The following is a 27553-nucleotide window of genomic DNA, read 5'->3' as shown; positions in this document are numbered from 1 at the left end:
TTGCTTTCAACACAACGTAAGCTGAAATGCTGTGTTTCTTACCTGGGAGTAAGCCACATGAAACTCATTAGGATTTACTGCTGTGTAGAGCCATGTAGGATATGTGCTGCTGATTGCAGGATTATGTACCCAGTATATTGCTTCCAACTGAATTAACTTTAGGTGGATTACATGCCTAGAGAAATCTACTCTGATGCACAGGAGCCTGTTCCTGGATTGGAGTGAAAATATATGGGCTAAAAGAATCCCCATGATGACTTCTCTTGGTGTCCACAAAATTTCTGCCCTCTCCCCACCCACTTTGGCCTCCTTTCAGAAGAGAGCAACCACAGCCTTAAACAAGTGCATAGAGGCGAGACGGGACCATGAAAATGACACTGCTCTTTCCTCCTCTCCTGTTCAATTGTTCAACTTTTCCAGACTAAGATCAAGACCAGCGCTGCCAATCTCAGTCTTGAAAAAAATCCATAGAAGTGAGAGAAAGGTCGTTTCTAACTTCCTGTGTCAACTTTATGGACTTTGGCACCCTGGGCTGCAAAGTAGAAAAAGCACTCTCCCTGTACACAGTGCATGTTTAAAAACACAGAAAAGGGTCAGTTTGAGGAACAGATCTGATACAATGGGGCAGAAGGCGAGTGAAAAAACCCAATGGTGAGAGGGGAATAGAGTGCCTGATGGTTCCTGGAAAGTGCTACTTCTGTCAGCCAGCACAGAGAGGAGGAAGCTAGCTTTCTTTGTGTCTAATAATGCACCTACAATCTAAGCATTTACAGTAATGTTTCACTTTTTTGCTAAGCACAAGGGAAGAAAATACACCATCTTCAGTACCAGTATGCAGATACAAACGGCTTAAAATTTCAGTTTTAATTGGGTTAAGTTTACACACAATACCAGTGAGCGTTTTTAGGCCCATCCATACATATATTACAATTTACAAGCAGATCATGCAAACATTCATCAGAAGCATTATAAAATTACATGCACCAAAGATTCTGCAGTGCTTTGAGAAAGCACCTGTTCTAACATTCCAGTATGCTAGAAGCTACTGCTGAACAGCTTGGGCAATGAAGATTTTATCTTTTTAATACCATAAACGATGGGAAACCAGCATACATTAAGTAGTTTGGCAATTCAAAATGTAATTGTTTAGCTCTTGAGAGCTCAAAGTACATCTCGACAATCCTTAGAAATGAACAACCCATCAGGTAGGCCTGTACTAAGATTGCAGGGACATTCACGGCTAAGGTAAGATTCAAACCCTAGACTTCTGTTCATGCTCTCCACTTTCAATAATTTTACATAGAACACTGATGTATAAATATCAGGGTTGGTTTTTTAAAAAAATATATCATATTTAACACCTGAATCTAGGCACTGTAAGCTTCAAATAAGTAATGAGGTTAAAACCATTAAAACCAGAAACATACCAAATACAGTTTAAAATGGGGAAACACATGGCAACATGTAAACAGTCCTACATTAACACAATCTCCCTTTCTCCCTAGGAGTGGGCGATATAAGGCACTTGTAAAACAGGAGGATTTTCTTTAATCTCAACCTCCATAAAAGCCAGTGGCTAGTCCTCATGACTGCCAAGATGCCTCTTGAACACATGACAGCAGAAAATGGTATTCTATAAGGGAAACAACGCAGATCTCTTCGGCACAAATCCAATACAGACTTGAATGGGCTTAAGCCTTTAAGAGCACGACTCTGTGCTGCTGCCTCTAATGTGTCTCTTCTCATGCCCAAAGTGATAGGAATTTATTCAGAACTTGGCATATGGCCTGTGTTTGGCCTTGCTATTTTGCCTTTAAAAACAGGGATGGGCAACCTGGAAGTGCCCCCCCCCAAGATGTTGGACTTTCAACTCTCATCACCCCTGGCCATGCTGTCCGAAAACACCCAAAGCGTGACAGGTTCCTCATGCCTGTTCTAAAAATATTATCAAGGCAAAATGTTTGGTGCCAATTCCACACCTGAGCCAGATTTGAGAGATCAAGGAACAACCACAAAAGTCATCTCAGCAATTACAAATTTAACATGTTTTGGCATAAGCTTCCTGGACCACAGTTCAATCAGATGCAGGGGAAGACTGAACTGGCAAGCAGGCGCTTGCGGTTTGTGTGCAAATGGGTACATAATGCTCGCCAATTTGCATCTTCTGCAGTTGAAATGGACCACAGTCCACAAAAATCTCTTATTATAATGAAACTTTTTTTGTCTCTAAGGTGCTACGAGTCATCTGGAAGGCCGCATGTTTCCCAGCCCTGAGCTATAGTATCAAGAGTTTCCAAAAAGAGAGAGGATAGAACAGGGTGGTTGGAGACACGCCCCCCCTGGCAGATTCTTACTTCTAGCCAGGCCCCATCCTTTTCCCCCGACTACTTGACTTCTCACCAGTTTCTCATAGATTTTACCAAGACCCAGCAAATCCTTTAGACTGCTTGATCTTCGCATACTTCTGTGTCAGGTGGGGTGAGGTATCGGCAACCTACAGTGAAAATGGCCAGAACACCTACTTCTTCAACAATGAAGAGTGCTTTATTATCAAACAATAAAATGGGTGGATCTGCAGGGGATAGGAACCTGTTACAGCAGGGGGTGCTCCCATCCTGATGGATTCCCAAAACACACAAGGATATTAAAAAACCCAAGCAAACACAAAACGGAGATCTGAGCTGTGGATGGGTGTTGAGGGTATAGAAAACAGATAAAGCTACACTGCAATGATCCCCTCTCCAAGCTAGCAGCAAAGTAGAAAGGCGACCATATTTCCTTGGTTTGAGAAGCCCACCTCCCTATCATAAAGCAAACCACCCCAAGCACACAGGATTGGCACAGAGCTGCCGGACCGAACCCAGGGGGCTGGACTGGATGATCCTTCCAACTATAATTCTATGAAGAGGCCATGAGGAAACGCAGCTGGTGACAGATCCAGAGGCGGCCTCAAGTTAATTTCAGTTCCTTCTCAGTGTCTACAGCAGGGGTTGTCAACCTGGTCCCTGCCGCCCATTAGTGGGCGTTTCAGGATTCTAGGTGGGTGGGAGGGGGTTCTACAGTACAAGCTGAATCCTCCTTCCATAGAGCACTGGTGGGCAGTAAGGAAATTTTACCACCAAGAAAGATGCATTAGTGGGCGGTAGGTAAAAAAAGGTTGACTACCCCTGGTCTACAGGGAAGCAGGAATTCCCTGCCTGCCCTCTGGACTTGTTTGAGGCGGGAAGCAGGCTGCCATTCCTATATTCTTGTTTTCACAGCAAAAACAAAATGCAGGTATGACAAGAAGAAAAACCTATCCCCCCCCCCCCAATTCTGGGGAAGCAATAAGGCACTTCGTGATCACAGGATAAAGTCTGTCTGTTCCAAGCTCCTTTCAAAACAAAAACCAAACGTATTTTTATTTTAGCTTAGTTTGTTTGTTTTTTGGCCTAGCAGTCCTAGAACCACAAACAGGCCTCGCTCCATGGAGATCAGGGATGTAAGACACTCCCTGCAGCTGAAGCCTTTGTGCAACTGTCTGGATTTTGGAGCCTCCAAGGCTTTAAACCACAACTCCCCCCACCTTTAAAGTTTAGACCTGGGGTTCGATTTGAGGAGCAGCTGCATGTCCAAGAGGGCCTTCTCTAGGTAATGTGCCATCCGGGCTGCATTCGTTTCGGCACAACTGTTGAATGCCGAGATGGCAAAGTTGATGTGTTCATCCATGGGGTTGTAGCAGATCCCGTAGCCGTCTGGGACCACTGGGCCGAAACACATTACACAGTCAGTCTTCGCGGGGACCTACGGGGGGGGGGGGGAGGAGGAGACGTATTCATTTGTATCAGTGGTCCCCAGGCTCTTTCAGGACACCACCCCACTTGGTTCCACCAGACCCCCCCCCCCAATAAAAAGCATTCAGAATAGCGGCTTGCACAACCCACGAAAGATGATAACACAGTAAAATTCAAAACAGTAACAATTAGCTGCACTTTTATTCAAAATCTAACTAAGGTTATTTAGTTTAATTCAACAAGTCCACATGTCCCCTCCTTGATTAGTCAGGTGAGCTGCTGTTTACCTGGCTGGTGGAGAGCTTGAAGTGCATGGCAACAGCGTATGCAGTATCCATAAACAGTTCAGGCATGCTGACAAGGTCCTCAATGGCCTGGAGCTTCAGCCCCAGGAGGTGGCGATCTATTGCGTCCCCTCTAATTGCCTAAAGGGTTGAAAGAAACGCATTGCAAAAAGCTACACCAACAAACAATGGGCAGCAATGCTCTCTCTGCAGCCAGATACAGCTATAGCACCCAAGTTTTTATTTTATTTTATCTTACTGCACTGCATTTTTATCCCATACTTTCTCCAAGGAGCTTAAGGTAGTTCTCCCCCTCCTCGTTTAATTCCCACAACAATCTTGAGAGGTCACCTGAGGATCTTCATGGCCAAGTGGGGGAATTTGAACCCTGGTAAATACTTTGAATAGATTTTTGAAAAAGGGATAGTAAAACATCAGCAGATGGGGGCTATCTGGGCAAACAGATTTTCATCAATTGGTGGAATTCAGGTGCCTTCCACGAGGTGGGTGCCACTGCAGAGAAGACTCTACCAGACAGATTTCTGCAGGACAGGCATGGCCACAAGGGCTTTCTCTGACAGTTAAAGTGGGCTTGTTGGTCTAAATTGGGGCAGGGGAGAAGGCTCTCTCCTGGATAACTTGGTACCATGTAGGGATATGAAGGGAATCCAGTAAAAGTTCATCCTGATCTGCACCAACCTCCTGAACAATGTGTGAATTGGTTTGGGTGTCCACTCAGCAATGGGCATACGGCTGGATCCTCACCCACCTTATGGATCACATAGGAGGTGGTCCAAGGGCTACCTCTTTTGTTGTTTTCTGGTAGTAATTGCAAGCTCACTAGCAGGCAAGACTCCTGCTGTGACACACTGAAAACTCTTCCTTCTAGGCACCTATTGGAGCACCAGAGAACCTGCTCTGTATCAGTGAAGGGTGGCTCATTAAGGCAAATGGGGCATTATAGGAACTTACCATGTCAGTGTAGGCACGATGAGCCTGGGTGGCTTGTCTCAGTAGTTCCACCTTCTCCAGGTCCTGAGGGAGGAATGAGAAAGCACAGCTGCCGAAAACTACTCCATTTCAACAGCCCACCTGCCTAACAAGAGTTCCAACTCTTTCATTTATTTTCCATTCTGCATTTGTAAGAACTCAATCTTCTATGGTGGCAGCACCTAAACTTTGGAACTCCCTGCCTACTGACATCATGCAGGTGCCTGCACTGCACTCTTTTCGGTGCATGCTAAAAACATTTTTGTTTAGACACACCTACCAAGATATTTAGAGGGATGCAGGTGGCGTTGTGGGTTAAACCACAGAGCCTAGGACTTGCCAATCAGAAGGTCAGAGGTTCCAATCCCCATGACGGGGTGAGCTGCCGTTGCTCAGTCCCTGCTCCTGCCAACCTAGCAGTTCAAAAGCACGTCAAAGTGCAAGTAGATAAATAGGTACCGCTCCAGCAGGAAGGGAAACGGTGTTTCCGTGCGCTGCTCTGGTTCGCCAGAAGTGGCTTAGTCATGCTGGCCACATGATCCGGAAGCTGTACGCCGGCTCCCTCGGCCAATAAAGCGAGATGAGTGCCGCAACCCCAGAGTCGGTCACGAATGGACCTAATGGTCAGGGGTCCCTTTACCAAGATACTTAGAAAGTCAATGCAAGTTTCAAACTGGTTTTAGTCTATTGTTATTTTAACTTTTTCAGAGTCTAAGATTATTGTTCATTTTTCTTACTGATAATTCTATTGTTTTATTATTTTTGGAAAACCACTTTGAAGGTTTTTATTTTTTAAACAAACAGAATGGATACCCACAGCAGAGGTGCATAAAAGGATTGAGGCTCGCAGAGTTTTCCTGTAAATTTACTAGGGAGAACTCTGTGAGAACACTCTCCTTGTGCCGTGACAGGAAGAGGGTGTATCTATTCATCCTTCTCCTTGCCTGGGCACACTCTCCTTTCTGCTCTTCTTCACTCTTCCACTCTTTTCCAGCAAAATGAGAACAGCTGCTAGGGGAAGCTTGTTGGAAAAAAAGGATCTTAAATGGTTCCCAGAAAGAGCAGATAGTGGGAACCTGTCATGTATTGTCAGGAATTTCATTCCACAGAACAGGGGCAACCACACTGAAGGCCCTGCTCCAAGTTACTGCACAGCAAGCTTCTGAGGTCTTTTAAAGTAGCAGGAGAAGCTCTCCTGCAGACCACAGTGACCTACTGGGTATATAAAGGGATAATCCTTTATATATCGAGTAGATTACTGTGGCCTGCAGGAGAGCTTCTCCTGCTAGTAACCTCTGAAGTACAGTAACCTGGTCCTAAGCAGTATAGTGCCTTATAGGTTAGTAGCAACACCCTGAACTTGGCCTGGTAGCCAAGGTAACTTTTCACACACCTGTGCTTACTGTTCTTCATCAAGAGTATTATTTTTCCAGTAAAAAGGGTCATCACAGGAAACCTCTCCCCAGACCCTTTAAAGCTCAAATGGTCTTTGGATAACATGGGCTGTCCCATTGCTCGTTGTCTGTCATATGGCCAATCTCAAGCTAATATCGTTTCGGTGATTGATATGTGGTGAATAAAAGATGTTTATTGTGTGATCCTAACCATTTTTATATAGAAGTAGGACCTACTGAATTAAGTATGGATTACTCCCAGGTAAGTGGGGCTTGGATTGCAGCCTCTCTTAGTTTTAATAGCCATATCTCAATTTTCTATTAATATAATATACAAAGCAGCTTACAATGAAAAACAAAGATATGGTATACTGAATATGAAACATTAACGTTTTCACATAAAAATAGCAAGGAGAACAGGTATGTTCCAGCAGAACAGTTTCTGGGCCTCTGCTGCACCCTTAGGGGTTTCACTTCCTTTGGTAACCATGAAGCAGGACTTCTCTTCTCTATGATCACATTTGGGCTGCTCTGGTTGCCAAGGACAACAGTCTCTATGGTAATTCTAATTGCTACCTGTGTTATCACTGGCTGGCTGACAGATCTTCTTTTAACAAATGAAGCCTTTATTCATAAGAGACCATTCTGAATGGTTCGATGGTCAGCATGGTTTCTAAGTTCTGTTTGGGTTCCATCCTGTGCTGCATGAGCTGAAGGTCCCCATGCAATGGGAAACTTCCCTCTTCCTCTCCATGGGGAGGGGGGAAGCCATCTAAGGGTCAATATAGGCAGCAAAGGAATCTGCTTTTCCCACCTGCTTGCCAGAATCATCCATGGCTTGCACAAACTTGAGAGAATCTACAGAGGCAGAACGGATCGTGTCTGTCCGGCCCAGGCGGAACATCCGGAGTGAGGCACTCTCATAGGTGGAACAGGTCTCCCCATACATCCTAGGAGGAGGTTGACAGAAAAGACAAGCAGAAGAAACAGCCAGCAGATCAGAAATGACTCTCTGAAGAACTTGAGAGAACGTACATCAGGTGAGCCCTGCTAGATCAGGGCGAAGGGGACCCATCTAGTTCCAGCATCCTATTCTCACAGTAGCCAATCAGAGAGCGTCCTTTTACAGGTATTTTTGAATACCCCCCAATTACTGGGGTCCCATTCATCTCCTTTGCTGGAAGTTCTCAAGAAGGTTTCAATTTGAGGCTTTTCAAATATCATTACCACTTATTCTTGTGCCTTTCTTTTTGCAGGGGGCGAGGAGTGTCACAAAACCTTTGGGCCTCTGCAGCTGCCTGTCGCATCTCTGAATGAACCCCTGCTCCTTCCAAAGCAGTGCACCTTGCAGGGGCACATGAGGCGAGTTCCTCCTAGAGAAGGGAACCCCTCATGAATCTAAAACTGAATGCCTTGGGGTGCGGGACCGAAGGATGCCTCAGAAATTGGGGAAACATTCCTCTGTGGAATTTGGAACCCGCTGGCTCTAGGCCAGGAAAGTAGCCCTCCAGTCCTCTTTCTCTGGCCCAGGCCACACCCAATGCCTTGCTTTGCGCTATCCAGGAATTTTGACGTGCCTGGAATGTGTCCTTGACATTAGATAACAGTCCTTGCTTACCTTGTTAGAGGATAATAAGTGTGTTACACTACACTACTACACTACCCTAAGTACTACCCTAAGGTAAAATTATCATTTGTTGCTCTGCCACTTTCCTCTCAACATGCGGCCTCCTGGAAGGAATTCAGCCTTTGGGCTGAAAATTTTTCCCTAACCCTGGTTTTAGTATGTTCAGACTGCATAAACTGTCAAGCAGACCCCAGAAAGTTGTTGTGAATATTCTGATTGCTACTAGAAAGTAAAGTAGAGCACCTGTCCCCTTCCCTGTCACCTACCTGTAGTAGGCCAGCTGCAAAGCAATCTGGATAAAAGCATCTGGACTGATCTTTTCTGACTTGGGGAAATTCTTCCCAAACTGATGGAAGACAATTGCACTGATATCCAAGTCTTGCACCAGGCTGCAGAAAGACAGAGGAAGACATGCTTTCTTGAGATGTTTATCAATAGGCTAGAGAGCTAGATGTTTCTGCCAATATCCCTGCTGGTATCTCCATCAGCTACTGCTCCAGCTGACACCAAGGCTTCCTGCCTGCTACACATTTAACTCGAGAGGATTAGGAGACTGACTGGTCTTTTAAGAGACTGCAGATTACTTCTTTCTCCCCCACGTCTGTGCTACCGCATGCAACAGCAACAAAAAAGATAATTACTCTGAGCCCAGTGAAAAGATCTTCAAGATTCTAAACAGCCCCTCACAGGAACTAGAAACTTGATTCCCTCCTCTACATATTTGCTTTAAGAAAGTGGAAGCTGAGATAGCCAGTCTCCATCCTGTGTTGGCATAACTCTGGGGAAGTCTTTCCTCTTGTTCATTCCTGAACCTGTCTCCTCTGGAAAACTCCTATTGTCCCCCATGGATAACTCACATGTTAAGGTTCTGTTTTGCTTTCTCGATATCATTCTTCACTTCTGGGGTGATGTTAAACCGGAGTTTCTTAGGCATCGGCAAGGGGACCATGGGAGATCTCACCAATTCTGGTTTCTTTCTACCAAAGAACAACCACCAAAGAGATGTTAAGAACAGAAGGTGGTGTTTTCAGTTATGAACATCACATCCTATACAACACAGCAAAGAACGGGATCCTGGATGCATAAGGCCCTGCTTCATGTGCCTCCTCCAAGGGAGGCATAGAATGTGGCAAAAAGAACAAGGTCTTATCAGTGGTGGCTCCCTGGCTGAGCATTCCCGTCCCCTGTGAGGTGCACTTGGCACCATCAATATTAGGCACCAGGCAAAGATGGTCCTGTTTACCTATGCATTAAGGTTTTAATTGGGATTTTAATGGTATGACAATGAAGGCAGGGGGAGAGAACAACATGTCTTGTTCATGCCCCTTACAACTTATAATATCCTGAAAATGGCATGGCTCCCTGGCACTCCATAAACAGAAGCACTGTTTTTATGGGTATGTTGCAACATTTTGCTGCAGGCCCATCTGTGGGAATAATGTTCATTCACCTTACAGGGTTGGTGTAAGCCAGGGGTAGTGAACATCAGCCCAGGGGACTGAAGTGGTCCTCTGAAAACACCCCCTCAAGATCTAACAAATATGGAGAGTAATGGCTAAAAACAGATTTTTTTAAAAAATAATAATAAACACAGTGCTGGAGAGGGTGAAAAAGTTTAAACCTTTCCACCATGTCTAGAGGCCTAGTCATCTATTGAATGTATCCCCATCTACACACATGAGGAATGGGAGGCTATGCACAGTCTTGGTGGGTGTTCATACATGTAAGTTTGTACAGCACGTCTCTTGCAGGCTTGTGTGGCTGTGGGGTGGCCAAAGCCACTGCTGGCATGAGGCCCCCAAACAATTGGCCACAAACTCCCCCCCCAACTCCCCCCCGCCCCCAACTCCCCCCCCTCGCCCACCATGGACCACTTGAAAACTGCTGAGGGATTTTTTTTCTGCCTACATAATAGGTGCTGAATAATTCTTAATTGTATATTTATTGCTTCTTTGATTTCTTACACATCACAGTTTACTGCAATTTGAATTCCATAGAATTCCAAACTGTAAAGCAATGAGATACTGGTACAGTAAGCCCGCATCTTATACGCATTTAACTTGTGTGCATTCAGCTTTATGTGCTTGGCAATAAAAAAAATTAAGGGGGTGGAAAGTAGGTAGGCTATAAGCGCTTTTGACTTCAGGTGAGATTCCTGGGACTGAATCTCACACATGTAAGTTAAGGGTGCAATAGCCAGAGTTAAAAATGAATATGAACACTTAATGTGATGCATGTGCCGTCTCCTGTCTTTGGCTAGAAATCCACAAGTATGCCATGGACCACCTGAATGCAGCTTGCAGACCAATGGGAACCCATGATATAAAAGGTAAGTATTATCATGAACAATCCATCATGGGCACAGCCACTTACATTCCCAGGAGGAGAAAGGATCACATTCACAGAGAAACAACAGAGACTTACGTATAGTTCACAACATGATCTAGTAGGGCGACAATAGGGGGACCCTCCGAGGGAGCATGTTCGTACACCAAACCACAGGAGCCATCCTCAGCCACGATAAACTGCAAAGCAATTTTTGAGACAGTGAGAGAAGGGCTGCATGGGTGAACAAGCCAGAGATGAGGGTCAAGGAAGCTGATAATGGGGATCTTTTCTCATATTATGTTATGCCAACCTTTATTTATGCCATGATCCACAGTAATAAACTATAGAAAAAGTTCAGCCTGACACACAGCTTTGATAGATAGATGATGATAGATAGATAGATAGATAGATAGATAGATAGATAGATAGATAGATATGGAAGGGGAGTGATTTAAGGGAAGAGTTGTCTCAGTGGTGGAACTTCATTCATCCCTGCTGTCTTCCTACAGTGAAGCTAAAAGAGTTTTAAACCTTCAGTGAAGGAATGAAACTGCTATAGGAAATAATTCTATTGCACTTTAGCCACACACCCCAGCACCCACCTGAAGCGTTTTATCAAACCAGCGGTTCCCACTGTTCCAGCGACTGCCCCCACCGTGCAACATCTGGGCAGCCACACGGCTCCTGTAGATATCGTCTGAGACACGGGGCATTGGTGCATCCAGGCAGACAGTGAAGATGCTCTTTTCAATTGAACGAACAGACTCTTTGTTGGTTTTGTCTGGAGAAAAAAGTCGGGGAGGATCAGAAATGGTGCAAAACATTTTACCACACATTTCTCCATGTGCATTCAATCACTGTTTATAATTTTGTCTTAATATACACTTTTTCTTTTTGCAAGTAAATTTCCCTAATACAATGCAATTCTGCATGCTTTTTAAAAATAATTTAAAAAACCAATAGAGCTCTTATTAGTGCACATTTTAGCGTATGCATTTTACAGTCCATCTCTTGGTAGTATCAGAGCTATTTTCAACTATTTTTACATATGGAATTGTTTTTAAATGTCTGTATCATTGGTTATATATGGAATTGTTTTTACATTTTTATGGTTGGGACTGTGTGTGTACACATGTACACACACACACACACACACACACACACACACACTTTTCAACATAAAATACAAGAAAGAAAGAACAAACTAATCTAAAAAAAAAAAAAGTGGAATTGTTTTTATTCTGTTAATCCACCTGGGGACCCAATGGTGGTTAAGAAATTTATTGTATTTAAACAATTTATATACCATTTGACTACAAGAATCTCTACGTGGTTTACAAAAATACAATATAAAAATATAAATCTGTTGAAATGAAAAAAACTGAACCTCACTAAAAATGCCCATTGGAATAAAAAAAAGCAGGGGTTGGAAGTTCAACAGAAGAGAGGGCCTGTCTAACCTTGACTGGAAGGGAGGTGCATAAAATTAGGTCCACAATACTAAATGCCCAGTTCCTGGTGAATATGCACCCTGCATCTGAGCCATGGAGGACCACAAAAATATTTTATTGTCCACCTTATGCAGTTGGAGAACTGCATCAAAAAACTCTGAGATGGACATGTTTTCAAGGATAACTGTATTTGGGCTTGCATACTGTTCTGGGAAGTGGGAAGGAGGCTGGGCCAAATTTCAACCCTCACCCCCACCTGCTAGGGAGGTACACTCCCCATCCCCAGTCTGGCATCTCCTTCCACAAGGGTGAGGCAGCCAGTTCAATGGCACGGGTACCATTTCAAAAACTGACCCTTGATGAGGTTATTGTAGGCCTTGGCCCAGCTGTTGCGATGGTTGGTGGTCAGGATCCCAATTGGCTCCTTGTTGGTTTGGAGGGATGTGTTCCAGATCTTCTCCAGCTGAATAAATATCTGGTCAGTCGTCAGGGGGCTGCCGTCGCTGCTGTAGACATCCAGCTCAAAGAACTGGGAAGAGGGGAGGAGAGGAGAGAGAGTCTGGTGCCTGGCACTCATATTTATCCATTCAAAGTAGAGCAAGTGAGGATCACACACATAAAATGCTGAACTCGGTCCATCAAATGGCTGACCCATTTCCCCCCTACACTTACACTTGAACTTGAGGACATCCAGTTAAGCTGAATATTGAAGGACAGATAAAAGGAAGTCCTTCACATAGTGCATACTCCCAAGCATCTGAAAGACCGCCTCCTTCCCTACAGACCCTCTTGGATGCTGAGATCAATAGAAGTGACCCTTTTGGTGGTTCCTCTGCACTTAAAAGCTTGGGGTGTCAGTGCCCCAAGGAAGGGCCTTCTCTGTGGCAGCCCCTAAGCTGTGGAACTCCCTCTCATCAGAGGTGCACCTGGCACCTTCATTACACAGCTTCCGGCAAATGATGGAATAAATATGCTTTTCTTTGCCCTGGCTTTTGACACCTGAGGTGTACAGTTTTAAGACCCACCTTATTTATGTGAAGGTAAGTTATTTTAAATTGTTTTTAATATTTTGTTTTAATGCTGTAACCTGGGACCTTAGGGTGAAGCGCAGAAGTAGTAAACAAATAAAGCTGCGCTATGGAATATTCTCCCACAGGAAGGTAGAGATGACCACCAACTTGGATGGCTTTAAAGAGTAGACAAATTTGTTGCATATATCAATGGCTCCCAGTCACAGGTGGTTATTCAATGCCTCTATGGTTGGAGACAGCAATGCTGGGAACCACAGGAAGGGAGAGTGTTCCTCTTGTGCTTGAATCCTGCTACCGAGTTTCCCATAATGGGCATCATGTTGCCACTGGGAGGATGCTGGACTAGATGGGCCACTAGCCTCATTCATCAGGGCTCTTCTTGCATTCTTATTTTCATTATTGTTTTTGGAGTAGTAAAGTGCATCACAAAACTCAGACGTGTGCAGAAACTAGTAAGGGCATTCCAACCTGCTTATTAGGCTGCTTGTGTGAACTTACTTAAAAATGTGAACTAAACAAAACCCTCCAGCAACCCTATGCCTACCCCACCTTTATATAGAGATGGCACAGGGAATGTGAAGAAAAAAGATGGCTACCCTGCATGTGGTCTAGTCCCGAAACTTCAGCTTAACTGGGAGCTGCCTGCATACCTGGAAGTTGTGGACTACAGTGATATGCGTTGAAGGCTTCTTTCCTTTTGCATAATTCACAACAGAGTCCCGTTTGGGGCCGGGGATACGGCAGGAAGAGAGGATTTGGTAGTATTGGTTCATGCAGAGGGGTTTCCCACCCAGGTATTCAATAGGAAGTGTCTCACTGGTCAAGGAACAATGAAGAGAAAGAAGATTCAAAATTGTTGTTGTTGTTGTTGTTGATGATGATGATATGCTGTCTGTCTGACTGGGTTGCCCCAGCCGCTCTGGTCTGCACAGCTTCCACCAAAATATCAAAACATTAATAACCTGAAACATTGAAAACCTCCCTGTACAAAGCTGCTGTTGGATGGCCTTCGTGGGAGGCTGTTTTATGGAGCCAGGCACAGTTCCACAATCAAACATTAAGTTTTGTCACAGGGATGGGGAACTCGGGTCAAGAAAAAAACATCACTATGGCTCTGTTCTTGAAATCAGGGCAACTGACTCAGGGAGGCCGTTTCAAATTTCAACAGATCAGACAAAGGTGTGTGTGTGTGTCTGCAGGAGTGTTCACATGTTACATTCAGCAAGTGTACAATCTGTGTCCACAAACAGTTGAGTTGTACACTACTATAGTTATTCACCTGTAACATTCAATGAGTGTACAATCTGTGTACACAAACATTTGAGCTGCACAATTCAACAAGTGTACCCTCTTTTGCACAAAAACCTGTACCTATGTGGAGACATTGTGTACCCATGTTCTGTGTAACATGTGAACAAGCCTTGGTGTGTATAAAACAGGCAGGGGGATTATTTATTGCATCCCCCCCAATCTTTTTCTCTAAGGCGCTCAAGGTGAACTACATGGTTATTCCCCTCCTCATATAATTCCCACAACAACCTTGTGAGGGAGGTTAGGCTGAGAGCAGTAGCAAATTTAGGGCAGTGCAGCCAGGGTGCCAAGTTGAGGGGGCACAAAATCTGTAACTGAGAAGATCCATTTAGAGGTGCCAAATTTTGCCCTTGCAAAGGGCACCGTGTTACAAAAGATTACCAAAGTCCACCCCCTCACAAAGGGCACCATGTTACAAAAGATTACCAAAGTCCATCCACTGCTGAGAGGCAGTGACTGGCCCAAGGCCACATCCAGTGAGCTTCATGGCTAAGGGAGGATTTGAATACTCCTGATACATTCAGAATTAAGTCTTGCCTGTAGTCAATTAGATTAAGACTAAAACCCTAACAGAGCTGAAATACGTACTACTGAAAACAGTGTATTGCTATCCTGTTTTCTTTTGTTGTTTACTCTCATGCAGGAGTTTGAATTGTGGGGCAGAGATCTGCCCTTTTGTACCTAAGCATCACGCATACAGATACTGCAATACAAACATATATTTAGTTAAAAGACAGTGACCCAGCGCTCTTCAGCCAAAAAACAGCTCCCAGGGTGGCTGATGGCGATTAGTTATAAGACAGCCTCTGCCCTCAGACTTACAATCTAAAGGGCACAGAAGGAAAGGAAAAGGAGAGGAGGGAGGGATGGGGGGGAGTGAACCACTGGGAGGGTGGGTGGGAAAGAAGAGGCAACTCACTTGTCAATCATGGTTTTGAAGTCCAAAGCCCCCTCGATCAGCTTCGCAGCAAACCTGCAAAAACCAGAAAGCAGTGGGGAAATGGAGATGTAACACAGATTAAACAGCAGGAGTGCAAGAGCTCTTACCTTATGCAGATCCTCAGCCAGCGGCCTTATACTTAAAAACACCTGGGATCCCAGTCCAGTTTATACATTCCATAGAATCACACAATAAAACTGTCCCATTTTTCAGGTCCTGCTGGGTGGGTGTGCCAGCTGCATGTCTGAACGCAGCTGCATGATGGTCAGTCGGGATGGAGTGACACAACTCCCCACATGTAAGAGCTGTTCGACAATGGAGCAGATTCCCAAGAGAGGTGGGGGAATCTCCTCCTTGGAGGATTTTAAGCAGGGGTTGAATGGCTATCTGTATGTTGCAGTTGAGAGCCCTGCATTGCAGGGGGTTGGACTAGATGACCCTCAGGGTCTCTTCTAACTCTACAATTCTGTGATTCTATGTAAAAACCCAGCATGGTTCAGTTTAGATTTCTTTCTGATCAAAATGCACCTCCCCCCCAAATGCACACCTGTGCGTACACACACACACACACACACACACACACACACACACACCGTGGTTTCCCCTCTGAATTGCTACAATGAAATAACATTTAAAGAAAAGAAAAAAATCCAAGGAGCCTTATCTGAGAGGATCTACAAAAATGCAGGGCAATTATCTTAACAGATAAAACTATTACTCTTCAGCAAAAGAGACAGCTTTAAAAAGCTATCAACAGATTTACTAAGAGTTTGAATCCATTTATTTTTTATTAGAATATAAGATATAGGTACAAAAAACAGAAAACAGGGGGCCACATTCTGCCATGGGTTACCTTCCAGGGGCCACATGCTGGGGGTGGGTGAAGCGAGAGAAGAAAGTGGGCAGTGCAACAGATGTGACTGTTTTCCCCCTAGGAGACTATGTTCTAGCCACAATAAAGTCAGAAGGCTATATCCAACGCCATACTTAGATTAGACCCACAAAATTGACAGAAATTAATTTGCATGTGCCTACCACAAATGAAATGTAGCTGAACCCAACCCAGAATGCATACACAACCCAGAATACACACACAAACACATCCCTTCACCCTCCATCCAGGAATAAGAGAGGCATTGTCGCAGTTCTGCAACACATTCCAAGTAAGCAGCTGTACTCAAGGGGAGTGTGGAGGAGAGAGTAGCAGACTGGAGGGGGAGGTGTGGCTGAGGGGGAGTCTCAAGGGCCTGACAAAGAGATTTGGAGGGCCAAATTTGGCCTCCAGCCCAGATGTTTGCCACACCTGGTTTTAGGACTATCAACTGCCTTCACTGACGCAATCAAAAGCAGCAACATCCGCAGCCACCTGGGTTACCTCAATAACCTGCTGAATTGCAACACCTGTCCTGCAGGTTGAAAGAGTTCTGAAGTAGCAAAAAAATCACCACTGAACTCAGCCAGGACTTACTTACAAGCAGAAAGGCCTAAGATTGAGAGGTCAAGCTTTACTTATTTTCAAATAAACACAATAAGCCATTTGGGCTAAACATCCACAGATTTATTTATTTTTTTAAGTATCACTGCTCCTCTCTTCATTAATTTATTTGGGATTGAGCATCGGGGTTCAGTACGTTCTGGGGCTGAACCCTGGGGGCAGATTTACCCAGGACAGGCAGCCTTAACACTGGAGTGTCAACACAAAGAGGCAGAGGATCTTTTATTCCACTGGTCCTTGCTCTTTTCTCTGATAGGGCAGTATTTATAAACACAGCAGGAGAAAAGATGAAAGGTGAACAGAGGCTGATGGGGGAAGTGTGGGAAAGGTGATCCTGTACAAAGGTCAAGGCGTACTTACAGGGAAAGGACAACACAGATCCCTGGGACAAAGGTGCAATTAAATATATATTCCATCCCGCTACACCCAGAGAAGCTGCCCTGTTGCATTTCATTCCTGTCTCACCTTTGGTTAATTGCTCCTGCACTTTCATGTACACCCTGAGACATTCCACCTCCGCAGACTGTGAGCTCAGGTTTCCCTTCCCCTTGACACTGAATCTGCAAAGTTAAGTCTGTGCACCCAGCCCTAAAAAGTGTGATAGTGGGTGCCAAAAATAAAAAAGAAAATGAGTGTGTGTGTGTGTGTGTGTGTGTGTGTGCGAGCTCATGCATAGGGGAACATTGATACGGGATTGCAAAGCAGCTGGACGGGGGTGTATGTGATATTTAAAGTACATTGTGTTATACCCGGAACTGCCTTTAAAGACAGTTCAGAAACTTCAGCTGGTGCATAATTCGGTTGTCAGGTTGCTCACCAGGGCAGGATGTTTTGAGCATATAACACCAATCCTGACCTGGCTGCACTGGCTACCAATTAGTTTTCAGGCCCAAGTGCTGGTTTTGACCTATAAAGCCTCATGTGGTTCAGGACCCCAATACCTTACAGACTATGTCTCCCCAAATGAATTGACCCAGTCCTTGTAACTGTCATCTGAGACCCTTCTTTGTATGCCTCCTCCATAGGAGGCTCACCTGGCGCCATCGTTATATATCTTCAGCTGCCAGGCAAAATCACTGCTTTTTAACTAGGCCTTTTGCTGTTAACTACCTATGGCCTTTTGGAGTGCAAGGAGTGGTTTTTAATGTATTTCCCCCACTACCCACCCATCCTGGTTTTAATGTATGTATGTGGTAGATTTTTCTGGTATGTCGCTTTGAGCGGCCTGTGTTGGCAGACACTGGAACAGAGCAACGGGACCTCACCCCATCGCGGGGATTTGAACTGCCGACCTTCTAATTGGCAAGCCCAAGAGGCTCAGTGGTTTAGACCACAGTGCCACCCATGTCCCACCTCTGGAGTGTACCTGCTTTCCGCAGACAAGCTGATTATCCTCCATGAAGCTTCATCCTAACAACTCTCAGCATCCTGAACAAACCAGTTTCCAGGATTCCTTGGGCGAAACTACAACTGTTTAAATTGGTAGGATACAGCTTCAAATGTATGGTGCAGAGGGTTCTTGGTTAAAGATAGGCACAGCGTTGGCTTCCAGATTTTGAGCTGAGGCCACATTAAGGAAGAGACCTGCTGAGTAAACCACAGAATCATAGAACCGTAGAGTCCGAAGGGATCCAAAGGGTCATCTAGGTGAAGCCCTTGCAATATAGGAACCCCAGCTAAAATCACAGGTATCCCAGCCCAAAATTCTGTGTTTGCCAACCAGCATCTTTCAGGAAGCCCGAAAGCAGGGCATGGAGCCTTACTACCACCGTTACCTTTCAGTAGCTGGTATTCTGTGATAAGAGTTTACAATGCATAATTAAACCAGCATCCTATTTTCAAACACATTTTGGAACCTGAACCTCCAATGTGGTCACAATTACCTTAGCTGCCCTTGCCGATCCAGAAAATCCTGTTTGGGCAAAACTACTCCAGGACTGGAATGTACCACCACAGGCAGCCGATACTCTAGATATGCGGTTTTCAGCCACCAGTCAGAAAGCTGGGATGAGAACAGAGAAGGTATCATTAGCCCAATGCCATTTGGGAGTAGCGTGTTTCACTCAACGTGTTGTTATCAATGCATGGGTGGGAATCGTTGCTGGCTAGCCCCACCCTGCCATAGTGTGCCCCGGATGGCCAAACCCCCAGGGGTGGGGCTAGCTGGCACCGCTCCACTTCCCTTGATACCCTGTGTGAACAAGACTTTTGGAGAGGGCAAGGATCCTTATAAGCTTGAATATTGGCTACAGGCTAATCCAGCTGCAGAATGGAAAATAGAACAGGCAGGTTTTTCCACACTAGATGGACCTCAGTCCTCAACCCAGAAGCCCAGAATGTTTTGCCTGAACTGAAAAGGATAAGAATGTCTTTTCTAAGTATAACACAGTTTTTATGTCTTTACTGAGTTTTTCTAGTATATAGATTGCTACTGGTGGGGGAGGGGTTCATTCCTTTAGAGTTCTACTTAAAAAAATTTATTAGTGTTCTAAGAGAACTGGCTATGTCTTTTTCTTTGCCAATTCCTGACATTTTGCTTGTGTTTCACACACATGTAGACATACACAAACACACACATTATGAGAAAAAGAATATGACAGAAGGGTGGACAACTTACAGAAATTTATTAAAACAAGAGGGAGGAGAGTATAAATTAAAACAATTTAAGGAATTATCAAGGAAATTAACAGCATGGTTACAATATCATCATTTGAATGAAGTATTTAAGGAAGATAGGATACAAGGGTTTGGGGAACAAAGATCACAACTGGAGAGAGACCTATTGGAATGAAATGTAAAAGTGTTGTCTAAAATGTATAAAATATTATTGGAATGGGAGACAAATGACGAGGAAGTAAAATCCTCAATGATGCACTGGGCAAAATATATCAGTCATAATATAGACATGGAAGCGTGGGAACGATTGTGGAATATGGATATAAAATTTACAGCATGTTATAGTATGAGAGAAAATGATATGAAAATGATATATCGTTGGTATCTAACTAGTGGCAGAGGAACGGGGGTGCAGATACTATCTGAAGAAGTGTGCATGCACACGAAAGCTCATACCAAGAACTAACTTAGTAGGTCTTTAAGGTGCTACTGGAAGGAATTTTTTTATTTTGACTACAGATAAATTGGCAGGATTATTGTAAACATTGGCAGGATTATTGTAATAACCTGCAGTTTCATACGAGTATATATTTAAAGTAGATAATTAAATGAGCAAATTAAATGAATTTGGATATGCAGAAGATATTAAAAAATAAATTAAAGGAACTGCAGAAAGAGGGGGAAGTCAAACCATGAAACGTTAAAATGATTGTAAAACTAATGAAATGTATAAATTTGAAAAGTATAAATAAAAACTTTTAAAAAGAGAGAATGGGTGGAGAGGAAGAACAGGGGATGATGACATATTAGGGTATAGAAGATGAAGATGTGAAGACCTGCGGGGTGGGGGAGAGAACCCAGAAAAATTGCAGGGTGGAGAAAATACTGTCCCTTTCTGCCTATTTTGCCTCTCCCCTTGAAAAATGGTTTCTAGTTGCTTCCAAAGACCAGGGTGGGGAGGGGATAAAAAAAATTGTGCGTATGGAGGGTGGAGGTGATTCCCCCACCCAATTTTCCAGTTTTTTTCTGGGCTTTCACATCTTACCAGCAGAGCCAGGGGGGGTGCTCATTAGGTTCTAATGCAATTTGCACAACTTCATTTCAAACTGGACAAGGGTGCTATATACCTTAACAACTCTAGCCATGGTCGGTCCCCCACCCCCATTTCCCCCTCCTTATAAGAACATAAGATAATGGATCAGGCCAGTGGCCCATCTAGTCCAGCATCCTGTTCTCTCAGTGGTGAAAAAGACGCCCCAAAGGGAAGTCCATAAGCAGGACTTGAATACAAGAGCAACACTCTCCCCACTTGTGATTCCTAACAACTTGCACTCAGAAGCATTGCTGTCTCTTTGGAGGCAGAGCATAGCTGGCATACAAATAAAATGATTGTTTGATTGATTGATCATGGCTGGCAGTGATTGATAGCCTTATATTACATGAATCAGTCCAATCCTCTTTTAAAGCCATCCAAGCTGGTAGCTTACATTGGCTCCCAGTACATTGAAAGACCTAATTGGCTCCCAGTACTGTTTCCGAGCACAATTCAAAGTGTTGGTGCTGACCTTTAAAGCCCTAAACGGCCTCGGTCCAGTATACCTGAAGGAGCGTCTCCATCTCCATCGTTCTACCCAGACACCAAGGTCCAGCACCGAGGGCCTTCTGGCGGTTCCCTCACTGCGAGAAGCCATGTTACAGGGAACCAGGCAGAGGGCCTTCTCAGTAGTGGCGCCTGCCCCGAGGAACACCCTCCCATCAGATGTCAAGGAAATAAACAACTGACTTTTAGAAGACATCTGAAGGCAGCCTTGTTTAGGGAAGTTTTTAATGTTTGATGTTTTATTGTGTTTTTAATGTACTGTTGGAAGCCACCCAGAGTGGCTGAAGAGGCCCGGCCAGATGGGTGAGGTATAAGTAATTTATTATTATTATTATTATTATTATTATTATTATTATTATTATTATTATTATTATTGCCATCACTGCCTCTTTTGGGAGTTCCAAAGTTTAACCTTGCACTGTGTGAATAAGAATATTCTCTTTTCTGTCCTGCATACTTCCATCATTAAACTTCACTGGATGTCACAACTTATAGTATCATGAAAACTTGTCTCTACCTACTTTCTCTGGCTAATTAAACAATCAATGGCCTTTTAAACTCTGTGTGTGTGTGTGTGTGTGTGTGTGTGTGTGTGTGCTTATTATGTTACGCATTTTTCTGTTTTTATATTGTAAACCACCCCTTGATCCTTGGATCAAGGGCGGTCTAGAAATTTTTAGTAATTTCAATAATAAAAACAACAAATGCCTTTCCCAGATGAAAAAGGGGCCACATGACAGCTTTAACACCTTCACACCTGCTACAGCAGTCCTGACCTCCTCCAGCAGTGACCTACCCAGTTCTCATGTTTCCGGGCTCTTCTCTCCAGTCCTTTCTGTAGCCTCTCCCCAACACCGCCTTGTTTTAGAAAATCCTGCACCAGCTCCCTGGTGTGGCTGAGTTCCTCCTCACTGATGATGGGCTGGAGCGCAGACAAGTAGCGGTCCAACGTCTGCTGGAGAGGCGGGATGGGGAGGTGTGGCAAGCTCTCCTGGTGGGCGAGGTACCGGCCCGGAAGTTTCCTCAGTGCCACCGGCCTCAGCAAACCTGATGGCTTTGCCTGAAAATCCGCAGAGAAAGAAAACATATGGTCACTTACTTTATTGCAGAAGAGGAAGCACCTGCCTCCCTCTCCAAATGCACCCATTTCACAGGCCTCACTGAGGTGGTCCACCTTTGTACTTCAAGACAGGGCTCACTAAAGAGTGGTTCACCATACTCTGTCCCTAAATAATGGGGGGTAGGAATGGTTTATTACCATCTCAGTAAATATTGCCTGACTAAACAGAGACATGATGCAACATAATCCAAAACCTTTGGCCATGAGGCATTTTCACTGGATAATTTGCCATCAGAGACCAGAGGCAGATCTTTCTGTATATGTGCAAGGAAACTGAGCAAGATCATTTCATTGAAGCCCAAGGGTGCATTCCAGTGCATGCTTATTTGGAAGCTAGTTCAACAGAATAAGTTGGGACTTGCTTACAATTAAGGATCAGGGAGGTTAGTTACTGGGCAAAACAGGGTTTCAGACTCTGGGAAACACGCAGTAATGCATAGCATGTGTAAGGACACCAGAAGAGCCCCGCAGCTGAATCAGGCCTCCAAAGCCCAAATAGTCCTGCCTCCTATTCTCCTAGTGCCCAACCAGTAGCAGGACCTAAAGACAACAGCAACACTCTCCTCAACTGGGATTCCCAGCAAATGCTATTCAGAGGCGTACGGTCTCCCACAGTGGAGATAGGACATCTTGCCCTTAGTAATGCTAAACCTCAGTTTTCTTCACATTCCTCTCTTTTATACAGTAGTGTTTAACTCTGGGCCTGAAAGGAGGTCATGTATCACTTTTAAGAGATTAGAAGTGTAGACCATTGTGACTACTCGCATCTTTCAGTGGTGCTTTACAATTTAACCTATCTTTATTTATAAAAAATACGTATACAGCACAATTTCATTAGAACAAAAATCAAAGCAGTACACAATAGATATATGCACAAGAAATGTTTTTTAAAATCAAAGATCACCAGTTAACTGTAACAGACTTGTCACTTTCTCTCTCTCTCTCTCTCTCTCTCTCTCTCTCTCTCTCTCATTTTTATTAACTTTTCTGTTTTACAATTTAAAATACTCATTCAAACATCCTTAACCATTATGTACTGAACTTGGATCCTAGATCAATAGGCAAGTATGATCCTAGAATGCAACAACTGATTGGCCTGCAGGAAAAGACCAATCAGGCTCCAGGAGGGAAGCAGAATCAGCCAATCAGACGGGACTCATTGTGTAAATAATGCATATAAAAGCCTGAGGTTTGGGGGGCAATTCAGTCACTGTTTTACAAGCTGCAATAAAGAGCATGAAATCACTACAGGACTCTGAGTGTATTTCATTAACATATCAATGACTTCCCTTCTTCTCTTTCCATGGTTCATTTTGCATATCATAAATCTCTGCATATTTTACAAAAACTAAACCATTCAGTATTCCATTACTGCATCCATCAAAACTTATTTACACTGTTGAATTTATCTTAATGCTGCCAACGTTTTCAGGTGTACACCTCCCCCATATATTCAATAAACCTTGTCCAATCTTCTCTAAATGTATGCTCTTCTTGTTCTCTTATTCTGTACGTTAAGTCTGCAAGCTGCACATATTCTATTAGCTTAAATTGCCATTCTTTAGTTGGGACCTCACTGGTTTTCCATTTTTGGGCTAACAAAACATGGGCCACAGCAGTAGCATACATAAATAACCTTTTTTGACACCTGGGAATTTCAGTCTGAATTATCCCCAACAAAAAGTACTCTGGGGTTGTGGTTTTTTTTTTTTAAGGACTTTAAAACTTTTTTTTCCAATTCATTATGGATTATTGGCCAATACTTTTTTTACCCTTTTACAAGTCCACCACATATGAAGGAATGTTCCCTCAACCTCTTTGCATCTCCAGCACTTATCTGATTCAGTCTTATACATCTTAGCAAACCTACTTGGAGTTAAATACCATCTGTAAATCATTTTCAAGTAGTTCTCCTTCAAAGAATAACATGCTGTAAACTTCAAATAGCTTTTTCTAAGTTTTTCCCAGAGGTTAAAATCTACCGTATTTTTCGCTCTATGGGACGCACCAGACCATAGGACGCACCAGACCATAGGAGGGGGAGAACAGGAAAAAAATATTCTCCCCCTCTCTCCTCAGCGCCCCTTCAGCGAAGCGGAAGGAGAAACGGAGCCCCTTCCATTTCTCCTCCCGCTTCGCTGAAGGGGTGCTGCGCAGAGAGGGAAAACTGTGCAGCGCCTCTCCAGCGAAGCAAAGCCTGGAGAGCAAGAGGGATCAGTGTGCACCGACCCCTCCTGCTCTCCAGGCTTCAGGCGGCTATCCTCAAGCCTTCTGAGTGCAGCGAGAACTCCCGCTGCTCTCCAAAGGCTTGCGGATAGCTGCCTGAAACCCCCGGAGCGCAACAGCAGTTCGCGCTGCGATCCGGGGGCTTCAGGATTCTCCTTTTTAGCTGCGGGGCTGGGGCTGGGGTGGGGGAAGCCCGAGCTTCCCCCGATCCCAGCCCCCAGGACAGGTCGGGGAGTGGTGGTCACTTCTCCCTCCTGGGGAAAAGCCCGCAAGAGCCACGCGAAGCTTGTGTGCGGCTCTTGGGGGTTTTTCCTGCCTGCCTCCCCCCTGCATTCGCTCCATAGGACGCACAGACTTTTCCCCTTAGTTTTTAAGAGGGAAAAAGTGTGTCCTATATCTGTCCTATATTCTGCCCTATATCTATTGCCCAGTGTGTCATAGAGGCTTTGACAAGCTCATCTTTTGTTTCCCAATCTAATAACAGATTATATGTTTCAGACAAAAGTTTTTCTTTGTTTTGTAGAAGTTCTTTTTCAAATTGTGAGCTTTGGTCTGAAGAACCATTTTTCCTGTCTATTTTAAATATTTCATATAACCGATGATATTGTAACCAATCTGTAACATGGCTCCTTACATTTTCCACTGATTTCAGTTTAGCTTCCCCTCTGTAAAGTGCAGCAATTCCCTGTAAGTTTCCTACTGTCTATCCATATTTTCTCTCTTAATTGTAACAGCCTCGATAGGAGATAGCCATAAATGTGTTTTCCTTTCCTGCAGATTTTTATATTTCTCCCAAACTCTATACAGATTCCTCCTAAGAATATGAATCATAATACTTTTAGAAATTTTTGCCTTCCCATACCAAAGACATGCATGCCAGCCAAATTTTAAATCATGACCTTCCAAGTCCAGAATGTCTGTATTGTCCAATGTAATCCATTATTTTAATCAACACAAACAGGCTGACTCATAATACATTAGCAGGTCTGGCAGGGCAACGCCTCCTCTTTCACAATTTTATGTTTAAGTCTTGGATTTCCCCAGATGAATTTAGAAATATCCTTCTTCCATGCTTTGAAGCAGCCTAAATTATTTACAATTGGAATTGATTAGAATAAAAACAGCATCCTGGGCCACAAATTCATTTTGATAGCCGAGATTCTGCCAAGCAGGGAGAGCTGCATTCTCGCTTTTCTCTACGTTACGTCTGACAATATAGAAAAGTCTTTAACAAACATTTTAAAAATTGATGCCAAAGACACCTGCTGCATTCATTTCCTTCTAGTCAACTCAGATTTTCTATGAAGCTAAGGTTATTTTGGAGAGACTTTAGCACATTTTTCTAATCAAAAAAGCAATTTTTAAAACATTTACAATTTTAACATTATTTTAAAAGATTTTTTTTACACCTTGCCCCATCATCTGCAATTACAAGGGTGATGTTCTTGTTTAAAAATGTATTATTAAATTTGCACCCCATGTTTCCTCCAAGGAACTCAAGCTACTATATATGGTTCCCTCCTCCCCAATCTACGCTTTATATTCACAACATATCTGTGAGGTAGGCTACTATGAGAGGGTGTCAAACCCAGTGAGCTTCATGGCCAAGTAAGATATCTAAACCCTGATCTCCTAGGTCCTAATCTGACACCCTAACCACTGCAGCAAGAAGGACGCGGGTGGCGCTGTGGGTTAAACCACAGAGCCTAGGGCTTGCTGATCATAAGGTTGGCGGTTTGAATCCCCGCGATGGGGTGAGCTCCCGTTGCTCGGTCCCAGCTCCTGCCAACCTAGCAGTTCGAAAGCACGTCAGAGTGCAAGTAGATAAATAGGTACTGCTCCGGCGGGAAGGTAAACGGTGTTTCCGTGCACTGCTCTGGTTTGTCAGAAGCGGCTTAGTCCTGCTGGCCACATGACCCGGAAGCTGTATGCTGGCTCCCTCAGCCAATAAAGCGAGATGAGCGCCGCAACCCCAGAGTTGTCTGTTACTGGACCTAATGGTCAGGGGTCCCTTTACCTTTACCTAACCACTTTAGCACACTGGCTTTGCATGATAATACAGGCCTACTTTACAAGATTTATTTATTTATACTATTTCATGAAATTTACGCACCGCATGATTGTAAGAAACCTCAGAGCAGTTTACAAAAAAGATAAAACAATCACTAAGAAAAATGAACGATTCTATAATTTAAGACTTTCAAAAAGTTAACAATGGACTGAAAACGGATTAAAACACACCAACTTTCTAAACCTCTGGGTAGGTCTCGCCTAAATGTTTTTAGCGGGCGCTGAAAAGAGGACAGTGAAGGTGCCTGCCTGATATCAATTGGCAGGGAGTTCCAAAGTACAGGCACTGCCACACTAAAAGATTGAGCTCTTACAAATGTCATGAGCATTATCACAAACATGTGTGCGACGTCCTTCAAATATTAAAAATGGGCTATATAAGCATTTTATTATTAACAACAATAATAATATTATATATGTGTGCGTGTCGTATATGCCAGTGTGGTGTTAGAGTATCAGGACTTGGGAGACCAGGGTTCGAATTCCCACTCGACCATGAAACCCACTGGGTGACCTTGGGCCAGCCACTCACTCTCAGCCTAAACTGCCTCACAGGGTTGTAGCGGGATTTAAATGAGGACTAGAAAACGGAGATCAGGGTTCAAATCCCCCCACTCAGAGAACTGAAAACGAGCCTCTTTCTGTTTTCTATCATTCTTTGGCTAAGAATCCTCCTGTACTTTTTAAATTAGAGAAAATAGATTCTCCTCCTTGCATAACTTCATCCCCCTCCTCACATGATCTGCCAAAGAAAACCACACATATCTTGGAGACGGAGGGTGCTCTGCCAAATAAACACACCCACTTGAGAGGGAGAAATCAGGAATGTTCCTTCTCCAGAAAACAAGCAGCAAGAGTTACAGGACACGAGTTAATTCTTCCTTTCCTCCTTCCAACAGCCCTGCGCCTGGATCTTCCCCGAAGTCAGACCCTCAATCCACCTACCCCTACACCCCCCCGCCAAAACCCCCTCTTCTTCCAGCCACAGAATCTGAGCCCTTTCCTCGCAGCTGTACCCCCAAAGATTCAAAGACAGCAGAGAAAGTCACTTACCATGTTCCTCGCTAGGAAGGCAAGCATTGCACTATACAAGTTTGCACCACCCCTTTTTTCAGCTTAAGAGTCGAGGCTCTGCCTCGAGGCCAAAGTCCTGAGCTATTGGCCTTGGAGAGAGCAGAGGGCAGGGAGCTGCAGAGTGCAACTTCAGTACCCCAGCAAGAGGCACCCACCACCGCAGCTGCAACAAGAATTTGCAGCTGCTGTGGGGAGGAGCTAGCAAGCAGCCATCTTTGGAAAG

General features: G+C 44.1%; 1 protein-coding gene and 1 long non-coding RNA gene across 2 annotated transcripts; one reads left to right on the top strand and one right to left on the bottom strand.

Annotated features, from left to right (window-relative positions):
* Nucleotides 1–849: 849 nt before the first annotated feature.
* CRAT (carnitine O-acetyltransferase) lies at nucleotides 850–27553 on the bottom strand. The gene is made up of 14 exons (XM_082207929.1): nucleotides 27310–27553; nucleotides 21637–21900; nucleotides 18508–18626; nucleotides 15109–15162; nucleotides 13529–13694; nucleotides 12202–12376; nucleotides 10999–11177; nucleotides 10493–10593; nucleotides 8926–9045; nucleotides 8335–8457; nucleotides 7256–7391; nucleotides 5030–5092; nucleotides 4061–4198; nucleotides 850–3783 (listed from the first exon to the last, which is right to left on the bottom strand). Exons 1-14 carry the CDS (start codon nucleotides 27334–27336, stop codon nucleotides 3568–3570), a joined length of 1881 nt encoding a protein of 626 aa, XP_082064055.1. The 5' UTR covers nucleotides 27337–27553; the 3' UTR covers nucleotides 850–3567.
* LOC309523824 lies at nucleotides 7396–8265 on the top strand. The gene is made up of 2 exons (XR_014215647.1): nucleotides 7396–7481; nucleotides 7698–8265. It is a non-coding gene; the product is annotated as an uncharacterized lncRNA (long non-coding RNA).

The sequence above is a fragment of the Podarcis vaucheri genome (assembly GCF_965113315.1).
Source record: "Podarcis vaucheri genome assembly, chromosome: Z".
Taxonomy (NCBI): Eukaryota; Metazoa; Chordata; class Lepidosauria; order Squamata; family Lacertidae; genus Podarcis; species Podarcis vaucheri.
Note: the sequence above shows the minus strand (reverse complement) of the source record. Positions and strands in the feature narration are given on the sequence as shown.